Below are 20,817 nucleotides of genomic sequence, written 5' to 3'. Positions count from 1 at the left end.
ACATTATTCCATACTTTCTGTGTTTTCTTGTGGGTATAAAATTGTATTTTGTTATTTCAATGTATTTTTCTTTGTCATTAAAGTTCTTTCTCATGATTCCTTAGAGAATTTGTTTATGAATTGAATTTTTAAACTTAATCATTATGTGTCTTGGAACTTACAGCCTTAAAGGTGTTTGGTTATTGAAATTTATGAATTCTTTCCATTGATATTTCATTTTCTGTGTCCAGTAGTTCCAGGAAGTTTTCTCATATTATTTTTTGCATTATGGTGTTTATGTTTTTTGACATATTCTCCTGAGACATCTATGATCCTTAAATTGTCTCTATATAACCTGATTTCAATATCAGCAAGTTTTGCTTGGAGAAAAAGCATGTTTTCTTTTAATGCTATTGTTTTTTTTTTTCTTTTAGATTTTTCTCTATTTCTCTGTGTTTGCATTCCCAATTATTATTTTTTTTCTCTCGTGAGATTTGCCATCACAGATTCAAAATTTTCTATTTGTCTAATTATTTTTGCTGTGCAAATATAAACACTACTCTCATAAATTGCATTTCTCTTTTAAATCCCTCAAGAACAACATGTTTTATTTCTCTGTCCTCCTTGAATTCCACAGTGTTCTCTGTTTCATCAACTGTAGTATCATTTTATTTTGAACTATTTAGTTAGATACTTGAAATTAATAGATCTAAAAGCCATATTTCCTTCTGCTGTAAATGGTTTTGCTGCTGATTTATCTGTTTATGTTCAAGGTCTTTTGAGTTTTCTTTTTCCTGAGATCTTTAGCAATTTTTATCTTTCCCCCTTATTTTTTTCTATTGTTCACTTTCTGACTCCCTCCTTTCTGATAGTAGTTTCCCTAGAGGCTGGATTTCAAAGCATTTCAGCCTCTTCCCCATCAAGGCAACTTAATCGTTCACCAAAAATTTTTTTAGGGAATAGAACTGGCCCCAAATGGATGCTAAGCTCTTTTTGCGCAAAGTGTTACATATTCCCACCCAATCCCAACACACACACACACACACACACACACACACACACACATTTGAGGGTAGCATATGATTCTTCTTCCTTATTTCAACTCCAATATTCTTTTTACATCATTGTGAAACCTTTATGCTAAAGGAAACCCACTTTTATTTTTTAAAGCACTTCTCTTTCCCTCTCCTTTTCTCAGCATCATTGCCCCTGCCATTACAGTTTCTTTTGCTGAAATTTCTTTCTATTTTCTGAGGAGCTGCTATCTTGACCCCTTTCAGTGATATCCTCCAAGAATCTTAAAATGCTAGTGCTGGAAAGAACTTTAAAAGGTCATATAATCTAACTCTTTTGGGAAATTAAAACCCTATGAGATTAAGTGACTTACCAAGGTTACTTAACTAGTCAGTGGTTACACCAAAATTTAGAATTCAGGTCTCCTCCCTACTGTTCCATTCCAATAGACTGTAATGATTCCAAAATACCCTGATTTTCATCTCCTGATTCCTACTAGTAGGGTTTCTTCTAGAGTCTATTCATCTATCACTTGTAAGCCAAGAGAGAGAGTATATCCTCATTTATATTTCTAGTCAGGCATTTATGTCTTGTCCCTACCAACATTCCTTTGAGAGAGCAGGAATTAGTGAAATTATACACTGCCTCATTCTCAAGAATACAGTCTATATAATTCAAAGTTCTACCTAAAATAGGACTTATCTTTACAACTTACCTGATGGATAACTATCTAGTAACATTTCCTATAAAATATAAAGTATCAAAAAAGTCATTTTTAATAGTTTTAATGCTTCTTCCTTACCATTCAATAAATAAAAATTGGGGAAAAAATTAAAGAAAACAAGTAATGCTGAGTTTAATTCACAATTTCATGGACATATGAGTAAAGGCCCACATCAGTGTTTAGAATATTAGCAAGAACACAAGTTTGTTCAAACAAACTTTTATTTTCTTCTTAGGTCTTAATATTTTTTCAGAGTGTTTGTAATGAAGATTTTTCATATTTAACAAATGTATCACATCCAAAGACAAAGAAGTGAAGGAAAAATCATCTACTTACCAACACAGTGGTAGGAGGAAGAAATTCAGAAGAAGAAGGGAAGAGGCTAAGAATTGGAGTTTCAGTTGGCAGAAATGAAGTGTATTCCCAGAATTCAGTAAAGCCTTTTCTCCCCACAAAATTGAAATAATAGGCTTTCACTTAATAATGTTGCTTCAACAATAATATAAGGATGATGTGATTAATGCATGATAATAACCCTTTTAGAATTTTACAAAGCCTGTTCTAACAGTCTACTGATGGCTCAAGATGGAAATTGAATTATTAGTGACAATCTGAGCTCAGAATACTTAAGTCCTAGCAATGTTAACTTTCCTAAGCATCAAGCTGTTTACCATAGCATTAATAATATTGTTCCCATAGACCTAACTGTACTCTTTAATGATGTTTCATTTCACTAGTATTATATTTTTCTGAAACCAGTTACTGCATTTTAACAACATTGTGGGCTAAATAGATTTCTAAGGGCCAGATCAAATTACATAATCACGATAACTTTGTTCTTCTTGAAGAATGCAATCTAAGTGCCAAATAACTAATATATATTCTCTTATTGAGTGCAACTTTTTTCTAAGTTGGAAATGCATTATAATATTTTATATCTATTCCTTTATTTTGCAGGCCAGTCAGAGAATTTTCTATGCCAAGAGGAGCAAATACTTTTGTATATTGTATAAGAGCAAATGTCATTGTTACTGGGGGTAAGTACACAATGCACAAAGAGTTTCTTGCTTTTGGAAGAAACAACATTTATTTCATCTTTCATAGAATTTATGGACTAAAATTTTAGCATACTAACTTGTACTGGCTCACAAGAGTTAATTGTTTAATTTTCATTGGGATCACATATATTCAGAAAAGGGCGAACACTATAAATCAAGGCTTTCTATATTGTTTTGTTGATTGTATAGACTTAAGAAAGTGATGACAAAAGTTTACAATGCAGGTTAAAATTAAAAGTTTGTTATGCATATGTTTTTGTGAGTTGATTGTTAAACATTTTTATAACATATCTCTATCTAAAATGGACCACAGAAATCAATTAGTCCAACTTTTAGTTTTTAGATGAGAAAATTGGGTTTGAGAGAAATGAAGTAATAGAAAAGTCACCAAGTTACAGTGACCAAGGCTACACATGGAACCATGTATTTCTTTTTTTTTTTAAATTTTTATTTAATGATTACTTTATATTGACAACATTATCCCTTGCACTCGTTTCTTTTCCGATTTTTCCCCCCCTCCCTCCCTCCACCCCCTCCCCTAGATGGCAAGCAGTCCTTTATATGTTGGATATGTTGCAGTATATCCTAGATACAATATATGTTTGCAGAACCGAACAGTTCTCTTGTTGCATAGGGAGAATTGGATTCAGAAGGTATAAATAACCCGGGAAGAAAAACAAAAATGCAGATAGTTCACATTCGTTTCCCAGTATTCGTTCTTTGGGTGTAGCTGCTTTTGTCCGTCATTTATCAATTGAAACTTAGTTAGGTCTCTTTGTCAAAGAAATCCACTTCCATCAAAATATGTCCTCATACAATATCGTTGTTGAAGTGTATAATGATCTCCTGGTTCTGCTCATTTCACTTAGCATCAGTTCATGTAAGTCTCGCCAGTCCTCTCTGTATTCATCCTGCTGGTCATTTCTTACAGAACAATAATATTCCATAACATTCATATACCACAATTTACCCAGCCATTCTCCAGTTGATGGGCATCCATTCATTTTCCAGTTTCTAGCCACTACAAATAGGGCTGCTACAAACATTTTGGCACATACAGGTCCCTTTCCCTTCTTTAGTATTTCTTTGGGATATAAGCCCAATAGAAACACTGCTGGATCAAAGGGTATGCACAATTTGATAATTTTTGGGGCATAATATGGAACCATGTATTTCAATTTGTGGTCTATTTTCTTTCTACAATCACACTATAATGCCTCACTTTGAACAGTTTCTTATTATAAGAATACAGTATAGTAGAGCAGAAAGAGAATTTGATTTGGAATCAGAGAATGAGAGTCCAAATTCTAGCTCTGACATTTTGAAATTGTATGACTTTGGAAAAGTCACTTAATCTCTTAGAGTTTCTTTAGATGTAAAGTGAAGGGAATGATGCATTGTAAATGATGGTTAAGATCATTTTAACTCTGAACATATTCATGTGATCAATCAAGTATTATGAGTAAAACCATCCTATTTTCCAGTATTTGCATATTAAAACATATATTTCCCTAGATATTATCTTTATTTATATCCATGTTATTCAAATGGTAATTATGTAAAATATGGTAACTTGTTCCAGTCCAATGGAATTATACACTGTGAATTCAAAGAATGTGAAAGATGCTACAAATGGTAGCATCTATTGATTAATACTGTGAAAGGAGTATTGAAATAGGCATTGTGGGAGAATGTATCTGAAACTTCTTCATAAATGTTAAAATACTAACAGATGTACCAGAGATCAGCCTTTTCCCAAAGAAGAAGATGCTTCCAGTAAATGAGATTGAGGTCAACACACACACAGTCAACTAACTCTCTCTCTCTCTCTCTCTCTCTCTCTCTCTCTCTCTCTCTCTCTCTCTGTCTGTCTTTTCTCTCTTACTGTGCTACAAACCAGTCAAAAAACATTTATTAAGTGCTTAAAATGTGCAGGTATCATGCTAAGCACTGGCAATGCAAAAGAAAAAAAAAAGAGGCAAAAGATTTCTGTCTCCAAGAAATTCACAATCTAATGGGATTATAATACTAGGAGAGGAGGCAGAGGATATTGTCTAGCCTCAGATACTATATCCAGAACTGTAGGAGCCTATTCCTTCTTTTTGTATGTCATGTAAGCTAACTTTTAAATTTTTTATTTAAATATTTTAATTTAAAAATAGAATAATTTACAAAATTAAAAAATTATTTTTAAATGCAAAAATAATTTTATGGACCATACAAAAACAGAAAGTAGGCTAGAATATGAGCCTTACTGGAGGCTCAAATGCAAATACTTTTTCCTTTCCAGAGATTTTCAACCCTTGGATAATATCATAAATCAAGAAGATGGTCAAATTCTTTAAGAAAAATGGAGGCTCACCAAAGAGAAAAGATTTGGCTTGACTTTTTATAGGCTTTATAGGATAATTTTTTGACAAGTAAAATAAAACCTGTGATGTATTTGATATAAATTTAACTTCAGTACTTGGATAGGAAATGAGGGCCATTTTACTTAGTCTGAAAGAGATCTAGATATAAGCTATATTCTTATATTGTGAGGGAACATCCTAGATGATATATGAGCCAAAGAGATATGATAAGTGAATTTTATCTGAATTGTATAAAAACAAGACTTTGGTTCAAGAATATGTGTCGCACGTACTCTAAGAGAAGTCTGGATGAAATGATCTTTAAGGTGCTTTTCAGCTTTAAGATTCTCTTATTTTTATGAACCTTTTTTCATATGGTGGTAGGCTAACATAGTCTTTGGAAAATATTGAAATAGGTTTTATCATCTAGTACTCAGTATTCAGTCACATCTCTGTACATAAAGGAAAAGACTATTTTTTAAATGCTTAACATTAGTCATTACCCACTGAAATTCTACGAAGAGTAGAGGGGAAAAGTACAAAGAATAAGAAATCTAGCAAGAACAATGTGAGAAGAAGATTTATATTGTGATCTAGTAAAAAAGGTCTTGAGGTCTAGTAAAAAAGATTCTACAAACAAATGGGAATTGTAACCAGCAAACAGCATGTATTCAAAATGCATAATTTGAAGATATCTATGTAAAGTGAACATGCGAAAGAAGTGTTATAAAGGAAAATACAGATCAACCACTACAAACTGATTTGGTCAAAAATAAGAGAAACAAAAGTTAGAGCTCACTTTTTCTGAGTTGCTACTGTCCACACCTTGATTTCTTTTCCAGTTTAATGGCATGATGGAGAGGGAAGAATGCTTATTTTGGAATTAGCAGGCATTGGGTTCAAATGCCATTCCCTTAATTATTATCTATGTGAATCAACTTACTATCTATGTTCATAAAATGAAGATGCTGAATTAACGATATATCTAAGGTTTCTTACCATTATAAATTATATGATTTAGAGGTACCCCACAATGGCATGAGACAAAAGTATATCAAAGAGAAAAATCAGAGAAAGGAGGACTAGAAAGGGTATGAAATCTTCAGGATGAAAAGGGAAAATATCAGAAATTACTTAAATAGCTTGAATGAATTATTAAGCTACCTTAGGATGACATAGGTCCACTTTAAAAAGGCAAGTTTTTTTTCGTTACTATAGCTTAAAACTTGTCCAAAGTATGAGTCTCCTTAGAAAACCACTGTTTGGTTTCGTTGGGCCTTGTGTTGAGGGCTTGAGTTCCACTAACTGTATGCTTTGGGGAGAATACTCTTTTTAATTGATGCTGTGTACCCAAAGTGAATTTCTTTGAATGATCTTCTGTTCTCATAAGAGAGAATTTTTAAAAAAAGAAGGCATGGCTTAGTTTTTATTTGTTTGTTTTGTGCCTCACCATCTTAAACACTGTGGTAATCTTAGAAAAATAATACGTTAGAGGAAATGCCAGGGAGGTTAGCAGGCTTGGTGTGTTTATGTGGACAGAAACATCTGATTTACTCTTAAAGATTGTTATCTCCACCAATATTTTTTTCCATTGGTATTCACAAATTTTTTTTTCTTTTTTTTTAATAACTTTTTATTGACAATACCGATGGCAGGGTAATTTTTTGCAGCATTATCCCTTGCACTCACTTCTGTTCTGATTTTTTCCCCTTCCCTCCCTCCATTTTGCCCCTCCCCCAGATGGCAAGCAGTCTTTTACATGTTAAATAGGTTACAGTATATCCTAGATACAATATATGTGTGCAGAACCGAACAGTTCTCTTATTGCACAGGGAGAATTGGATTCAGAAGGTATAAATGACCTGGGAAGAAAAACAAAAATGCAAGCAGTTTATATTCATTTCCCAGTGTTCTTTCTTTGGGTGGAGCTGCTTCTGTCCATCCTTGATCAATTGAAACTGAATTAGCTCTCTTTATTGAAGAGATCCACTTCCATCAGAATACATCCTCAAACATTATCATTGTTGAGGTATATAATGATCTCTTGGTTCTGCTCATTTCACTCAGCATCAGTTCATGTAAGTCTTGCCAGTACTCTCTGTATTCATCCTGCTGGTCATTTCTTACAGAACAATAATATTCCATAATGTTCATATACCACAATTTACTCAACCATTCTCCAATGATGGGTATCCATTCATTTTCCAGCTTCTAGCCACTACAAACAGGGCTGCCACAAACATTTTTGTACATACAGATCCCTTTCCCTTCTTTAGTATCTCTTTAGTATCTCTGGGGTATAAGCCCAGTAGAAACACTGATGGATCAAAAGGTATGCACAGTTTGATAACTTTTTGAGCATAGTTCCAAATTGCTCTCCAGAATGGCTGGATTCCACCAATATTTTTGAAGATTTGTTATCAGCAGTATTCAGAGTTCTACCAAAAAGCCCTGAAGAGGAAATTTAGCAGAATGAATGACAGGTTACAATATTTTAGGATTACTCATGTTCAAATGGGTCCTAGTGTACTAGTGTCCAAACTCTGTTGCTAGGAAATTCAGTAACTGCCAAGCACAAGAAAATATCCCTACTGATTAATGACTCAGCTGACCACAAATTGCTAAACGTACAGTGCGTACTGATTCACTGTTCAAAATACATGATGAAGGCAACTTTGTGGGATACGGCTTCATTTGTTAAGTATGCAAACATTTGCTAAGCTTGAAAAAAAAAAGTTCTTGCAACAACCAAGGCAAAATAAGGACAAGATATCTACAGTATAACTACATATTTCCTAAGCATTTTTTTATTTCAATTCAATTCAATTCATTCAGTTTTGGAGCAACTGTTCTGTACAAGCATCATCAGGAAATCTAAGACTTTCTATCCTAGAAGCTTATACTTCAGAAAGGGGAAAGACAAATGTAAGACAGAGATAATTAACTATTGATAAGCTACTTTTCTTCATCAAGGAAAACAGGAACATCCACATAATAATTTACCTTCTCTTTCTTCCATTTTGGGTAGAGGGAAGGGAGCATATGCAAAAAAGATTAGTAAATTTGGAGGTAGAGTTGACAGAACCTAACAATTGATTGTCCAATCTGTTAGATAGCTACTTCTGGATAGGGTAATGTATAAGAAAAGGGAAGAGTGAAGCGTTAGAGGCAGTACCAAGGTGAAAATATGGGAAATTGAGTTAATGGAGGTCCCAAGGAGAAAAATAGTGGTCAGAAAGTTGTATAGGGACAAGTTGATCTTGAGGCAATCAGGGAATATCCAAATCGAGAAATCCTGCATATGGGAGAAGATATTGGTCTGCAATTTGTAAAAGAGGATAAAACTGGAAATAGAAGTTTAGAAGTTATCTATATTGAGGTAATATTTGAAATAATATGGATGAATAAAATTGCAAAAGGAGAAAGTAAAGATGAAAAGGAGATGATAAAAGAACCTTGAGGGAGAAGGACACCAGTCTTGAGGAAGAATAAAAGAATCAAAGAAAAGGGTAATCAGTCCACAAGAATAGACCGTGCAAAGCACTATGCTAATCTCTGAGAATACAGAAAAAAAAGCAAAAATAGGCCTTATTCTCCAGGATCAAGGGCTTACAGTCTGGGAATATAAGTAACAACAACAACTGCATTTATATAGTGATTTAAGGTTTACAAAGTGACTTTTAAAATTTATCTCATTTTATCCTCACAACAAATTCATGAGATAAATGCTATTATTATCCCAATATTATAGGTGAAACTAAGGCAGTCAGCAATAACTTTGTGAGATGGAATTTAATGTCAGATCTTCCTAACTCTAGGAACAGCATTCTATTGCATTCCCAACTATCCAATGATGATAAGCATTTGTCTAGTTAAGATTTGCAAAGTGATGTATGCATACATGCATGCATGTGTGTATATCATACACACATATAAGTATAAAATATAATACATATATATATACACTGTAATGTGATCTTTACAACAAGCCTATAAAATAGGAACTATTTTATAGTTCCTATATTATAGGAATTTAAGATGAGGAAAGTGAAGTAGATAGAGATTAAGGAACCCACAGTTGGTGTTTCTTTACTCATATCTTCTCTTCTTCCCAATCCATTTTCCAAAAGGGTCTGAAGCACAAGCACTACTATGTGATTCCCCAGCTCAAGAAACATCATAAGTAGGATAAGGCACAAACTTCTCTATTGGCATTTAGAGCCCTTCACATTTGCGTTCCAATATATCTTTCAAGAATTATTTCATATTACTACTACTCAAAAATCTATTCACCCCTATTTTTCAAATCTATTTGAAAAATATTATATTATTCAAATCTATTCTACCCTATTTTTTATGCTCCATGCTTGACATTTGACCTGTCATTTCTGTGTATTTGTACATCCTGCCCTATATCTAGAATTCATTCCCTCTTCTTTCCTTCTTCAAATCCCTAGTTTACTTCAAAAATCAGCTAAAGGCCACCTCTTGATTGCAGTCTTTTATATTTCCACCAGAACAGATAGATGGCACAGTGATTAGACTAGGGGACTGGAGCAGGAAGACTCATTTTCCTGAGTTCAAATCTAGCTTCAGATACTTGTTAGCTTTCTGGGCAAGTCATTTAATTGTATTTGCCTCTGTTTTCTCATCTGTAAAAATGAGCTGGAGAAGGAAATGGCAAACCATTCCACATCTTTGTCAAGAATACTTCAGTAGAATCACCAAGAATTCAACGTAACTAAAAAACAACTGAACAAAAATATTCTCACCAACTTTACCTGTCCTCTTCCCCCAAACCAGAAATTGCTTTGTATATATTTTGTATATCACCTTTGGGGAATCCTCACTTCCCATGATGGATCCTTCATTCAACATACTATGTAGGAGATTGTATCCATTTTAAATTGTGTTCACAAACACATTACTAATGTGTTTACTTTTTCTAGTTGGCTAGAGTATATCATTTGTTCCATAGGCAAATGATACAATAGTATAACAAGAAAAATAATCACAAAACAATTCTACCACCATCACTAAAAAGTAGATTCATGTAAGGAACATGTGTTCAGGGAGTACACATGGAAGGGCACATCCATTGAGGGAATAGTTATGGCCAGAGTCACATGTGACAAGGCAACTCATGCTATGAGGTTGGTCATTTGTGTATTCTGATGATGTCATCAAGCATGTTCCCTTCTAGGCTCCTAAGTATGATACAGAGACCCTGCTAGGGCTGGCCACTGCTGTTTAGGAGCTCTTCTCTGCTTTCAATCAGAGCTTTGAGATGTGATGTAACATCTTCCTCATAGGCTAAGTAGGCTCTGTCATCACTCTTTTAGCGTAAGACCCAGCGGCTTGACTTCTACAACTCTTTTTAGGGATGCAAAAGCTCTGAAGTGTACCTTGTCACAGAACTAAAAAAAGAAATCACTAACACTTTAGTATCCTATAGAAGAAGCCTGTCTATTTTTCTGAGACTTGGCTAGGGACTGGGTTTTTCTTCTTCTCGCTACTCAGCGAGACTCAGCTACTTGGAACACAAAAATATTGGCATTCTGGCTCACTAGTACAATCTGCTCTAAGTGTGTCTTTTTAACTGTATTCCATGGTTACCAAGGGCATTATCTTTCACAGAGACTTTATATTGATATGGGTTAGAAATGCCTTATGACTTCCTAGTTAATTTCCAGCTACTAAACTTTACCAAGCTGATTTATATCAGCTTTATAAAATGCCAAGGGTTCTTTTCACTTAAAAAGGATAAAAATCTCTCATTCTTAGGAGTAAGAAACAGGTGCAGAATTATTGTATTATTCCTGCCTGCCTATATTCTTTAACTTCCATAAAGAGAGGGGCTAGCAAACTTTCACAGCTTTTGAATCTGTCCCACGTCTTTATTTACTTATCTATACATATAATTTCCTCATAGTAAAATGTATTTTTTGAGGGTCAGCATACTGTCTTGGCACATGTTACATGTCTAATAAATGCTTGTCAAATTTAACTAAGCTGAACAGAATCAATTGTGAAAGGGTTTTATGAATTATAGAGAAGTTATATATGAAAGTGATTACCTGTAAGTACTCAAATCTAAAAAGCACAAGCCTTGAGAACCCAAAATCATACCTCAAGGCCATATTTAAGAATTAGAATAGAACTTCAGGAGAGGAACTTAGTAAGAATGGACTATACTCCATCTTAAGTGCTATGGAAATAAAGAAATTTCACTTAAGCCCTTTTCTGGGTTACTACTTCAACCTGAGCTCAAAGTTATGGTTGAGTCCCCAGTCCCATCCGTATATTTCCATAAACAATCAGTAAGTAGACTTAATAAGTTTTTAACAAAGACATTTGCTAAGATAGAATAGTAAGAACAGTTGGTATAAACTTTCTTCTAGAAGCTTAGGACAAACTTTTACATAAATACTCAGTGTCCAAAGGAGTAGTAAAGGTAAACTTAGAGTATATTGGTAATGCATGAAGGACATAGGGGGCAAAAAGCAACTCATTAACTCCTAGCATGGAATGATCTTTTTGGTAGAACTGTAATGCATCTTACTTGTATAAATTCAGGCCACTCAAATGGACTCAGAGGATCTGCTCCTTTCTTGAGGACATGGCCAGTATTCCTTTCTGCTATAATTTGTTAATATGCTCAGAAACTGTCTCTCTCCTCAAGGAACTTTCTCTCTGAATCCATGACTGTCTATGGATATGTGTCCTTCTATTCCTAACTGGATTCATTACCTACTGTCCAGTAGCTTTGATGACATTGTTGAAGGTAGAAGAAAAGAAAATCCTATCTCTACATATCTTACATGAACCTTTTCATTTATATTACAGCAATCCAGTACAGTGAGAGTATTAGAGTGAAGTCACAAAGACCTGAGATCAAATCTGGCCTCAGACACTTATTAGCTGTGTGTGATCCTGATCAAATCACCAAAACTTTGGTTGCTTCAGTTTTCTCATTTGTAAAATGGAAATAAGAGTACCTACCTTCCAGGGTTATTGTGAGGATCAAATGAGTAATTTAATTTTTACAATGTAATAAAGTGCTTAGCACAGTACCTGGCATATAGCAACTTAACATATAAATGTTAGCTATTATTATTATTATTATTATTGCATGTTATCTCTTTCACTACAATATAAACTTCTGGAGAGCAGTGACTCATTTTGTCTTTCTTCATATCCTTAATGTCTAGCAGAGTGCTTAGAACATAGAAAGTGTTTAATAAACGCATGCTGGTTTAATAATAGAAAGTGTGACTTGCTATTGTGTTGTAGGGTTTTAAGAAAATTCCTTAATTCATAATTTGCATTTGATATGTATTTTCAGCTTTCTAGAATTATATTAATTGTGAAATGGTAGAGACCATCTTCTCTTATGTTAAAATAATTCTTGATAAATGAAGATTGGATAGCGGTTTTTTTGGAAAGGGAAGTACTTAGTTTTTTTGTTTGTTTTAGTTGCTTTGGTTTTATACTAAAAAGAAAAGGAATTCTTCAAGAATACATTTTTAAATGTCAGAATTATTTTTAAAGAATATATACAGGACAGTACCAATTCATTATAGATTACACATGATGACTAAAATTTTTTGAGAATATTCTCTGTTCAATGTTTCTGATAGATTATTTCTCTTGAACATCTATTTCAGATAAGAAAGCACTGGAATGAGAGAAAGAAATTATGATATCAAGTATTTATATTAGAAAACTAATTAAAGAATATTCCAATAGGATTTAGAAAACAGAGATATGTTTGGGTACAAAGGAGGAGGGAGAAACTTTCTGAATTCTGTGAATCACTTTTTCTTTGATAAACAAGTTATTTGTATCTTAATTTTTAGGAGATGACAAAATCCTCCGATTATGGCATCCTAATATCAGCACCAAGCCTGTAGGGAAACTTGTTGGACATATGTTCAGTATTACAGAACTTGTTACAAATGAAAAAGACCAGCATGTGATCAGTCTTTCTTCTGCAAAGGTAAAAAACAAATTTTTTTTTCAACCAAGATATAGTGGGAAATCTGGAAGACATTTTTTTAATGTAAAGGTAACTAATAATCATGTCAAAAAATAATACCCATCCATACTTTCATGTTTTTAGTACTATGAACAACTAGGTGGTATTGTGGAAAGAGTGCTGGGCTTGGAATCAGGAAGAACTCAGTTCAAATCCTGCCTCAGAAACTTGCCTAGATAGCTAGGCAAGTCACTTGGCTTTTTTCAAACTGTTTTCGCAATAGTAGAATAGAGATAATTTCAATTTGTGTGGTGGTTCAGTGTTTTTTTTCAGGTTTTATCCAACTCTCTATTACCCCATTTGGAGTTTTCTTGGCAAATATACTACAGTAGTTTATTTTCTTCTCTAGATCATTTTACAAATGAGGAAATTGAGGCAAACAGGATTGGATCACATAGCTATTAAATTTTTGAGGCCAGATTTGAATTCAGGAAGATGAATTTTTTTCTGAATCCAGGTCTGGCATTCTATCCACTAGATCACCTAGCTGCCATAACAACAAACTAAACCTATTTCCTAGAATGTGGCAAGAATAAAATGGGATTAAAATCAATTTTTATTAATTAATATTAATTTATCATTATTATTAAATTAATATTATTATTTAATTAATTAAAATTAAAATGAAATTTTTAATTGATTTGGGAATTTTAAAGCTCTCTCTCTCTTTACATATATATATATGTGTGTGTGTATATACACACACATACACACACACATACACATATATATTTAGTATTATCAAAAACTCAAATAAATCCAACAACTCATCAGTTTGGATGTTTCCTCTAATAATACTGTTTAAAGACCACCCATGCCTATCTGTACCATATGATTCTAGTCTATGTCTTTTCTTGCAATCATTTAAAATAAGTCTGGGGAAAAGTCTATAGTGCAACCAGATGGAGAAGAATCTGTGGATCATACTTTAGGATGATCAGATAAAGAAACTAGAAATAGTGAGCTTGCAGAAGAAAAGTAGGGGGTGTGGGTGAGTATAGGGAATGAAGGTGATAGCTTATCTTCAAGTACTTGAAAGTCTGTTAAGTGGAAAAGGAATCTGTAGGTTATTTGACCCCATAAGGCAGAAATAATAGCACTAAATGGATATTTGAATAGAAGAAGATTTAGTCTTGACCTAAAGAGAAGTCTAACACTGAGAGCTATCTAAATAAGGAATGCACTGCCTCAAGGGATAGTGGATTTCTCCTTGCTGTAAGACTTCAAGAAATGACTAGATGACTAATTTTGAAATGGAGTGGAAATTTTTCTTCAACTCTGATTTAGACTAGTTGATCAATAAATTTTTTTCCTAGTTCTGAAATTGTATTATTCTGATTCTAGATTACTACTTATTGGTGATGTCACAAAAGAAAATTCTATTTAGGTATGGTTTGAACTAAACCTATAACCAAGGTTCCTTGCAACTCTGAAAATTCTAGTGCTTTCCCTCTATGAACAATTTCCTATTTATCCTGTACACAGTTTGCTTCTATATTGATCATCTGATGATAGCTATGTGTAGAGTCACCTTTTGGGTTATTGAAAAAGAATGTTTGATCTAGAGCCTGACATCATAGAAGAGAAAGTCAAGTGGGTTACAAGGTTAATAAAGGTGATTGAATTCCCAGCTGAATTATTTAAAGTCCTAAAAGGTGATGCTATAAAATGTTGCATTCAATATGCCAACAAATTTGGAAGTCTCAACAGTGACCACTAAATTAGAAAATATCAGTTAACATTCAAAAGAGAAATGTTCAGATTACTAAAAAAAAATGTGCTCCTTTTACATACAAGCAAAGTTATGCTTAAAATTCTGCAAGCTAATGGATAGATCATTGGTCCTAGAATCAAGAGGACCTAAGTTTAAATCCAATCACATCTCCTTACTAGCTGAATTCCTGGGCTAGTCACTTACCTCCAACTGCCCCCAGTAAAATAAAATAAGGATTTTTACAAGTTAGGTTTCAGCAATGTGTGAACAGAGAATACTGGAAAAGCAGACTGGATTTCAAAGAAGACAAACTAGGACTCAAATTTGCCAATATTCACTGGATATGGAAGAAGCAAGGGATTTCTGGAAAAAACATCTATTTCTGCTTCATTGACTACATTATGGGGTGGAATCAAAATGGCAAAAAGTAGATAGGTCTTTGTCTGAGTTCTTCCTGGCTTCCCTCAAATCAATACCAGATCAAGCCTCTGAATGGGTTTTGCAGTGACAGAACTCACAAATGTTTGGGGGTATAATAAAATTTTTGCAGAAGATATTTTGGAAATTTTTCAGGGAAAGTCTGTCTCAATTGCAGGAATGGCAGAAGGAGGGAGTTGCAGCCCAGCACAGGCACAGCAGAGTACAGGGAGACCCAGGGTAGAAAGGCTTCCATGTGCAGGGAGAATCTAGTGGGAAGCTCATAGTCAAAATATAGCAGTGTTTGCTTGCTATTGTCCTGGGTCAGAAGCCAGTGGATCAGCAGATTAGCTGTGAGACTTCCAACACTATTACAGAAGGCAAATAGTGAGCTCCTGAACCCCTCACAAAACTTGGGACTTGGCCATGCCATCCACCATGAGAAGGAAGCCTGCAACCCTGACCCCAGGGCAGCATGAAGCAACTGTTGCCTGTAGGGGAAGCTTGGGACAATCTCCCCTTTGTCCTAAGAGCAGACTTCAACCTTTAAAAATGAGCAAAAAAAAGTGCTCTGACTATAGATAGCTTTTATGGAGATAAGGAAGAATAGACTTTAGACTCTAAGGACACTAAAGGCAAAACATCTCCAAATGAAGCCTCAAAGTGTGATATAAGTTGATCATCTCACAAAGTTCTCTTAGAAGAATTCGAAAAGGATTTTAATACAGAGTTAGAAGAAAAATGGGGAAAGGAAATGAAAGCTCTAGAGAAGGAAACATATAAATTGTCTGAAGAAAATCATTCCTTAAAAAATTTTTAGATGAAATGGAAAAAGAAAAACAGCTCCTTGAAAAACAGAATTTGTGAAATGGGGAAAAAAATCCAAAGGGGGGAAAAAATTCATTGACTATAATAAAATGTTTGACTGTGTGGATCACCATAAATTGTGTGAAATCCTCAAAAAGATCATCTTATTTGTCTTATGTGGAATCTTCATCTGAGCCAAGAAGCAATGGTTAGAATCAAACAAAAGACAACTGATTAATTTAAAAATGGAAAAGGAGGATGAGGTTGTTTATTGTCACCTTATTTATTTAATTTATATGCACAGTACATCATGTGAATTGACAAACTGGATGAATTATAAAACAGAGTTAAGGTTGCTTAATTAAGCATAAATTAAGATTAACAATCTCACATATAGAAATGCCACTCTGATGGCAGAAAGTATGAAAGGAAATTAAGAAATCTCTTGTTGAGGGTATAATAAGAAAAAATAAAGGTTGACTTGAAGCTTAACATTAAAAAAAAACAAAAGATAAAATCTTAACAACTGGTCCTATCACTTCTGGGCAAATAGAGGTTGAAGTAATAGAAAAAGTGTCAGATTTCTTATTTTTGGATTCAAAAATCACTGCAGACTGTGATATTAGCCATGAAATCAAAAGATGCTTACTCCTTTGCAAAAAAGTTAAGGCAAATCTGAACAGCATACTAAAAAGCAGAGACATCATCTTGTCATATAGTCATATATGCATACAGTCAAAACTATGTTTTTGTTATTTTTTTAGTAGCAATGTATAGCTGTGAGAATTCAAATATGAGGAAAGTTGAGTACTGCATATTTAATGCATAATTTTGAATTGTGGTGCTGGAGAGGCCTTTGGACAACAAGGAAATGAAATCAGTCAATACTTAAATTAATTCAGGCTATTCATTAGAAGATCAAATGCTGAAGCTGGGACTTAAATAATTTGGCCTTAGAAAGATGGGATTCATCAGAAAAGATCCTAATACTGGGAAATTTTGAGAATAAAAGGAAATTGGGATGGCAAAGAATGAGATGGATAATGTCATGGAAACAATAAATATGAACTTGGACAGACTTGAAGAAATAGTGGAGGAGAGAAGGGCCTGGTGAGCTACAATCCATGAGATCATGAAGAGATCATGACTGAATGACTGAACAACAACAATACTTTATTTTGTATTTATTTATTTGCATGTTATCTCCCCTTTTTGATTGTAGGTAGAGAGTCTCTTGCCTCTTTTTGTATCCACAGAATTTAGCATAGTGCTTGACCACATAGTAGGTGTTTCATAGATGTTGATTGATTGATCATTTCTAAGAGGGCTGGATTTAGAGAGGAAATTCCTTTGCTTAAGAAGAGGAGAAGAATGGTTAGTTCAGAGAGTCTTAGAAGCAGGAGGAGGCACAGAAGGTAGTTCATTATGCTCAAGAGATACAGATGAATATCTCTGGTCAAGTGCTCAAAAGGACCCTGAAGTCATGGTCTGTTAAGGGCCCAAGTAAATATGTTATAGGCCTGGGAAGCTTCTCATTTAAGCAAACAACACTCTATCTCCTGATTCCTTGTCTTTTTAATTGTTGAACCCCATGCTTGGAATGCTTTCTTTTTCATCTATCCTTTCACCATCTGGCTTCCTTCAAGCTTCTATTCAAATTCCAGCTTCTATAAGAGGCCTTTTCTATTCCCTTCATTCTTCCTTCACTTCCCATGCCTCACTCACAAGCTAGAATCTTCCCTCTGATATTACCGATCTTCCATTCACACTGAATATATATATTCTATGTCCTTATTTGTTTGCATATTGTTTGCATATTGCTTCCCCATCATATGAGTTCCTTGAAAGTAGTTTTTGTCTTCACTATATCCCTAGTGCCTAGCACAGAATAAACACTTAACAAATGCTTGATGACTGATTGTGGAATTTGTGATATTTACAGGACATCCAATTTGAAATGGTTAGGTCACTGGTGATGAGAGACTGGAACTCAGCATAGAGAAAAGGAGTGAAAATATAAACCTATGCATAGAAATAACATATAACAACTTTTTTCTCAATTTTAGTATTCTCCCCATCTTATAACCCTTTCCTTATGGACTACAAACATGCTTATATCTCTATTATTTAAGGAAAAAACTTCATTTAATCCTGTTATTACATCCAGCTGTAGTCATCCATCTCTTCTTTTCATTGCTCAAGTCCTACATTTACTGATTTTACTTCCTCACCACTCTTTCACTTCTTGTTCCTCTAAATCTGAGCTCATTATTCTACTGAATACTTTACTGCTCTCTCAAAGGTTCCTGGTAATCCCAATTAAATCAGGTGAATTTTCTCAGATTTCAGCTTCTTTAATCTTTCTGCAAGTTTTAATACTTTGCATCATTCCTTTACCCTGTGTACTTAACTCTTTTCTTATGAAACAATGATGACACTCTCTCCTAATTCCATATCGATACTCTCTTTATCACTCATTTTCTGGATCATCATGGGTCCATGTTCCTTCCCTCCAAAACCCTATCACTTGACGATCTCATCTGCCTCTAAGAGTGCAATCATCAACTTTACACAAATCTATACACACATCCTTTATTCTCCCTTGAATCCCAATTCCACATCTCCAGTTAACTTCTAGATATTCAACATGTGTCATTATTTCCTTTGGTAAGTCTACCCCTCCTCCAAATTTCCATTTATTTTGAAAGCAACATCCTTTCCATTATTCAGATTTGAAACCATTCTCTCCAGTAGACTTGGGGTAACTGAGCTATACTGAAGAGGCATCACAGTGTAGGTACTAAACTGGACTTGGAATCAAGAATAGTTACAGGGTTGTTATGAAAGTGAAAAATACTTCCACAAAGAGCTATCTAAAGCAGAGGTATTATTATGACTTCACTGGATATAGATTGTAAACTCCTTGAGGACAAGGATTGACTCTTTTCATTTTCTCCTTGCTTAGCAGAGTGGTTGGTGCATGATAAGTGCTTAATAAATGTTTGATTGAATGACTGCTTTCTCTTTTCATATGCAATTTTTAAAAATTTTTGACTAGTAACTGAATACTGAACTATTCATTTTTTTTAAGTAATAGGAAGGAAATCACTACGTGATAGTGATTTTACTTTAAGAGATTTTTATTAGTCATTTCATTACACTGTTTTATGTAAATTAACAGTTTTTAAAGAGAGTCACTGTGTAACTAGATTGAAGATTTGCATTTGAGAAGAGATACCATTAGAAAAAATATTAGAGGAAGTCATCTCTTGGTTCATTTATCTCAACTGGCAGGAATCATGAGAGTTCCAGAATTTTAGTAATTAAATACTTGTATCACCAATTTGGAATTATTTTGAATATTTATTTTCCTTTCCCCTTCATGATTGGGCAAAATTGAAGAGATATTGTATGAGAATGAGGTAATGTTTTTTTATTATTATTATTCTATTCAAGATAGGGCTTGAGGGAACAGATTTAGAGAAAAATTGAGTAGAAGAATTAGGACTTCAGGAAGTCACTTCTGAAAGCAAATATTTTCAGACAATGGGAACAAATTTGTTATATGAAAGAACCAGAGTGTTCTCCTCTATAGATTTTCTTTTATTTTTTCAAAATTTATTTACTTTTATATGCATTTATAATGTCCTTTTTCACTACCTATCCTCCCACAGTGAACAAAAACCAACTCAAAACAACGGAGAAACAAAAACCTCAGAGCTTTTTGCTCTAGAGATTTTAAAGAAACATAATTTTTTGTCATTGTAGTTATTATGCCCAGAGACAGAGAAATACACTAGAAAACTCTTCAAAAATTCCATCTTCTCCAGTAAGTCTGTAAAGGAAAGCTAATGAAGGATTTTAAAAATCTATTGCTTTTCTTCAGATAAGGCAACTTGACAATAAGGTCAAGCTTCAATTAATTTAATTATCACTTAATATATTCTATTTTCCTAGAAATCCTGTCTTCTCTTTGAACTACACAGAGCAAGTTGTCATGTTTCTCCATAGTTACAGTAACATGGCAGATAGTATTTCCTTTTCTGACAGTTAAAATAATGTCTGATTGCATTTCTGTATACCATGTTCAATGATTTATCTAACAGCTGTGGTAGAACTTCTGTTTCTGAAGGCAAATTGAAAATCACTGAGAAAATACAGAGTGAATTGGAAATTTTATCCACTTTCATTTCATTAGCAAACTCAAAAGGAATAATGGTTGGCAATGTTCCCAAGCACCAATTGTACCCATTCTGGCCAGTTATTCTTCCTTTTATGTATGAAAAGGAGGAAGTGGGTGATTTATAAGGAATACCAAATGGATGGTTGGATGTTACTATTCATTTTAAGATTTTCACCTTTTTTTTTTTTTAAGAAAGGCAAAACACCTGATTAAAAGGTGTAATGTGCCTTACAAGAGGATACACTGTTCCAAAATCAGTGACTAGGTTAACAAGATTATAGTAAACCTGATCAGGAAAGGTATCCAGTAAGACATGACTTGAATTGAGACACGAAGGAAAGCAGAGATTTCAAGAGGAAAACACGTTTAGTAAAACGCTTCCACTTCTATTTCACTGATATTAAAGGTCTTAGTCTTGAACTCCTTCAATTTTCCTACTCTTCACATCTTATTTGTCCTTTTACTACTTCTTTGAGAATATAAATACCAGTGAGACTATATCCAATTCCTATGCACCAGGAATATGCAAAAT

At 33.9% G+C, this 20,817-nt stretch overlaps 1 protein-coding gene across 5 annotated transcripts in view; it reads left to right on the top strand.

Annotated features, from left to right (window-relative positions):
- The window catches only part of WDR64 (WD repeat domain 64), a 165,728-nt gene that overhangs the window by 63,519 nt on the left and 81,392 nt on the right, over positions 1-20,817 (top strand). For all 5 annotated transcript variants that reach the window (XM_051993507.1, XM_051993510.1, XM_051993508.1 and 2 more), the window contains 2 exons: positions 2,675-2,754; positions 12,986-13,125. In XM_051993507.1, the coding sequence (XP_051849467.1) occupies positions 2,675-2,754; positions 12,986-13,125 (220 nt within the window). The remainder of the gene's footprint in view (positions 1-2,674; positions 2,755-12,985; positions 13,126-20,817) is intronic.

This window comes from Antechinus flavipes, chromosome 4 (assembly GCF_016432865.1).
Source record: "Antechinus flavipes isolate AdamAnt ecotype Samford, QLD, Australia chromosome 4, AdamAnt_v2, whole genome shotgun sequence".
In the NCBI taxonomy this organism is placed as follows: domain Eukaryota; kingdom Metazoa; phylum Chordata; class Mammalia; order Dasyuromorphia; family Dasyuridae; genus Antechinus; species Antechinus flavipes.
The sequence above is the reverse complement of the archived record's forward strand: the minus strand, read 5'-3'. Positions and strand labels throughout refer to the sequence as shown.